At 39.4% G+C, this 4,122-nt stretch overlaps 1 protein-coding gene across 1 annotated transcript; it reads right to left on the reverse strand.

The window, feature by feature from the left end:
- Positions 1-360: 360 nt before the first annotated feature.
- On the reverse strand, positions 361-1,218 carry LOC149262819 (ABC transporter G family member 35-like). The gene is made up of 3 exons (XM_089382250.1): positions 928-1,218; positions 571-704; positions 361-412 (listed from the first exon to the last, which is right to left on the reverse strand). The coding sequence occupies exons 1-3, from the start codon at positions 1,216-1,218 to the stop codon at positions 361-363; spliced, it is 477 nt and encodes a 158-aa protein (XP_089238376.1).
- Between the last annotated feature and the right edge of the window lie 2,904 nt (positions 1,219-4,122).

Raw genomic sequence — 4,122 nt, forward strand, 5'->3', positions numbered from 1 at the left:
TTTTTCCAAGGTCCCAAAAGATGGTCCCAAACAGTAGGGCAACGACGGTAGTGAAGAAAAATCGCTCAACATTATAGTGTGGATTCCTCCAATATGACCAATGTTGCTTCCAAAGGCATGCCACGCACTGAACCTTGAAGGACCGTGCATACTGTGTTGGAAAAATCAGATCCTGCGAGCCAGAAGCAGGGGTGCTTAGCTCTTGAATAAGGGCTTGATTCCATATGAAAACAGAACAACATAATTGTCAAATAGGGCTTTTAAAAAAATACAGTTTCTTGGGAGAAATTATTGGTTCCAAAGGCATGCCATGCACTGAACCTTGAAGGACCGTGCATATTGTGTTGGAAAACTTAGATTCTACGAGCCAAGAGCAGGGGTGCTTAGCTCTTGAATAAGGGCTTGATTCCATCTGAAAAGAAAACAACATAACTGTCAAATAGGGCTTTAAAAAAATTACAGTTTCTTGGGAGAAATTATGTAACTAAAGATAGGGTAACAAAATTAGAGATGCACAATAAAAAAAGCTCAAAGTTCTGAAACCAATTCCTACAATTATGTTAGACATACTCATAGAGTGCTAATTTTCTGTAGATCTCAGCAAACTCAACACCAAGTTTTTCCTCAACAGCTATGGAACTCACTTCCGGCGCCCATGTCGCTGGATTGTATCCTTCGCTAATCTGTGGTATTTCTGGAACGGCCTGGCCAAACAACCAAGAATCAGACAAAATTGAAGGAAATAAGTTTTATGATTATAAAAAGAGTTGTAGTTTAGCAAACCAATAAAACTGAAAATTTAGCAATTATTCCCTGACTTGTTCGAGCCCTTTGCAACCCTTCATTTGTTGTTAAGCCAAGCAAAGAAACAGAGCAGACCTTTTGTTTCACATTGCATAGATTGATCATGAAAGTGTTTGAATTCACCTCATCAAAAGCTTCAAAGATATCAATGTTGGGCTGATGGATGGTACAAACAACAGTTTGACCTGTATTGACTGTGTTGCGAACAATACGCATAACAATTGCTGCAACACGGGCATCTAGTCCTGAAGTTGGCTCATCCATGAAGATTATAGAAGGGTTGGAAACTAGTTCAACTGCTATGGAAAGTCTCTTCCTTTGCTCTGTAAAAAGACCTGTCACTCCAGGAAGCCCTACAAGGGCATCTCTCAGAGGAGTGAGCTCTACAAGCTCCATGAATTCAGTCACAAACATATCCACTTATTGTAACATAAAAAATATGTGAGTAAAAGATGCTTGCAGAGTCTCATTAATAAGAAAGATCTTCAGTCTGAAGAACTGCATGCAAGGGGGAGAAATTTAGAACAACCATTCTAGTTTTCTCGTCAACCTTGCAAGGAAGACGGAGCCATGCAGAATACACGAGTGATTCAAAGACTGTGACATTTGGAGAGTGGATATCATTTTATTCACAATACCCTAAGATGCGAGCAAATGTTTCTTGCTTCATGGGGAATCCAGAGATCATTGTCAGCCTACGTACGCTTGAAGCCCCAGCGGAACCAAGAAACCTCCATGAGCTGCGGAACGGTGATCCTCCTCAGAGAGGGTGAGGGTCTAGCAGCCGGATAACCAGACGTCAAACTTCTGAGGAAAACCAGGGCATGCATTTGAAATCCCTTGTAGATCTTCTTATACATCATTGTCAAATTCAAATCCTGGAACGACAGGTAGCCCACCAGGAGAACGATCAGTATGCCTCCGCATGACCAGATGTCGGCCTTGGCTACGTTGGTGACTTTGATATCGCCATTTTCGTCTCATAACAGGTTCTCTGGCTTCAAATCTTGGTGACACACACCCCTGCTCCGGCTGTGGAAGAAATCGACCACGCAAATCAGCTGCTGAAAAGACTTTCTTGCTTCCTCTTCCTTCAGTATCCCCTTTTCGACAACTGGATTGAAGAGCTCGCTACTGGAGTTCACAGGGTTTTTACCTATGTGAATCGAATACTAGGTTCCAACGAATTCATAACTATTTTCTAGTCATCGAACGGTTTAGCTTTTCTCAATCGTCTAACATATAATCTTAGGGTGCATACGGATGACACGTCAGCAAGAAGGGAAGTTCATTTCAGAGGGAAACGCCTTACTGTTACACTAAAAAATGTCACCGTGACTATTTACAGTTAGGATGGCTCTATCAACAGTCATGCTACCCTCTTAGGCAAGTCTTATGCCTCTGCTCTCCATGTCAAACTCCAAAAAAGAGAGAAAGTCTTTCTAAATGTATTTATCTCTGGGGACGCAGGTTCTCTCAACCTTACCTGCGGGGACGCACCCAATGTTCACAAAAACTGTGTCTTTGGACGCTCTGTATGTAAAGGGGCAGGTGCGTCCCCCTGAAAAGGTTAAAATGCGCAAGTTTCATCTTTAAAAAGTCACTTGTGGTCATTTCTAGAGCATTCTAGAAGGTTGTTCGACGTGTATTGAGCGCCTCCAGATGGTTCATGCACTCCTACCAAAGAGGAACTTATCCCATCAATAGGGGAGCTATCCCATCCAAAGAGGGGATTATCCCATTGATGGTGGACCTGATTAACTTCCTCTTGAACACTATAAGTACAGGCATTGGGCCAGAAGGAGGGGAGGTTGAAAGCTATACATTTCTAAGGGTAAATGCTGCAGGAATTAGGACTCCCATTTAGAAGCTTGTGAGGAGAGATTGCCATCTTTGCTTGTTCTATTTGGAAGTGGGTGAGCTTTGTCAAAGTAAAGGAGAACTCTTGTGGACCCTGGAAGGAGCTTGCACAACACCAAGGCTCAGGTTGTAATGGTTCCTTTTGATTACCTTTAATGCAAATTAGTCCATTCTTCTCAATAACTTGTTGTTTATGAGTTATTTCATGCACTCCTTGGTCTATATGTTGAATATGCTTTGTTTTATGTTATAATCAGGTACTATTTAATGGTTTGACTGTTGGTGATTGCAGGTTTTGGAGAAAAGGAGGAGCTCATCCAGATCAACAAAGCTTGGACTTCTACAACAGCGTTTGGACAAAGGTAAGAACAAAACACTTGATTTCTCATATCATAATGCATGTTTAGAGAAGGATAGCTCTAGTTTGTTTTGTTTGTCATTAGAATGTCTTAGACTTCTAGGAAGGTCGGTTGTGTCCGCACTATTTGACTGATTCCGTGTGACACTTACGGCATAATTAAAAATGAAATGACATTCCCCAAACTTTGATGTAGGTCACAGCCTACTTTAACCACATTTCTATAATTTATTTTACTTCATCTGTACAGAAAAACATAATTGACATTATCTAGCAATAATGGGTAGTACAAAATTAGCCCTAATTCATCAAAGCACGCCTAAAACTTGGAGGAGAGTTCCCCTGCATAATTGAATACTTCATACCATATGGAATAGATCATGCTTTTTTTAATCATGATGGTTGCAAGTTCGAAGGGCTCCACAACAAAAAAAGCTTGCACTTAAGCTTAATAAACAATGAATTTTTTGACTTACTGAAATGAGCACTAAAATGGAAAACAAATCACCAAAGAGATGGTTTAATCTACAGTGAAATTTTTACTTATTGAAATGAGTGCTAAAAATGGAAAACCAATTAGCAAGAGAAGATTTGAAGAACTCAAAAGAGATGGAAGGTAGACCAAAGGATTATGATGAAAGGTTGCATGAGGAAACTATCCAACAAAGGCCGACACAAGGCAAATACAAGGGATGATGATGGCAAATAGTCTGGCTGGTCTTTAAAGTTAAATCATGAAATAAGGTTGCAACAAACACAACAAATTCATATATTAGTGTAGACCTATCTTAACTTAGGATCTATTAAGTACCAAGAGGAATCAAATCTGTTGAGATGTAAATTTTTGGATCATAAGATGGATCTAAGTACAGATGAAGAAAGGGGTCACAATATTTCTATGTAAATATCATAGCTACAGTATTTCTATTTATGTGTAAATCTGGGTCTCTCTTTTATCTCTTTATATAGCCATTTAATATTAGATGTACATAACAAATCACTTATATATATAGAGAGAGAGAGGGAGAGAAAGATTTTTATTTATGTTTGTATATACATTTGGCTAAGTCTTTACTATTATTTGTTATAAATATTATATC

Source organism: Pinus tabuliformis, chromosome 6 (genome assembly GCF_031772625.1).
Source record: "Pinus tabuliformis cultivar Carrire ecotype Pingquan chromosome 6, CPIR1, whole genome shotgun sequence".
Lineage (NCBI taxonomy): Eukaryota > Viridiplantae > Streptophyta > Pinopsida > Pinales > Pinaceae > Pinus > Pinus tabuliformis.

Coding starts and splice junctions, on each gene's coding strand:
- LOC149262819 (XM_089382250.1), bottom strand. CDS start 1,218: ATGTTTGTGACTGAATTCATGGAGCTTGTAGAGCTCACTCCTCTGAGA. Junction 705..927: donor TCTTTGAAGCTTTTGATGAG/GTGAATTCAAAC, acceptor TTGTTTGGCCAG/GCCGTTCCAGAAATACCACA. Junction 413..570: donor AGAAAATTAGCACTCTATGA/GTATGTCTAACA, acceptor TTTTCTTTTCAG/ATGGAATCAAGCCCTTATTC.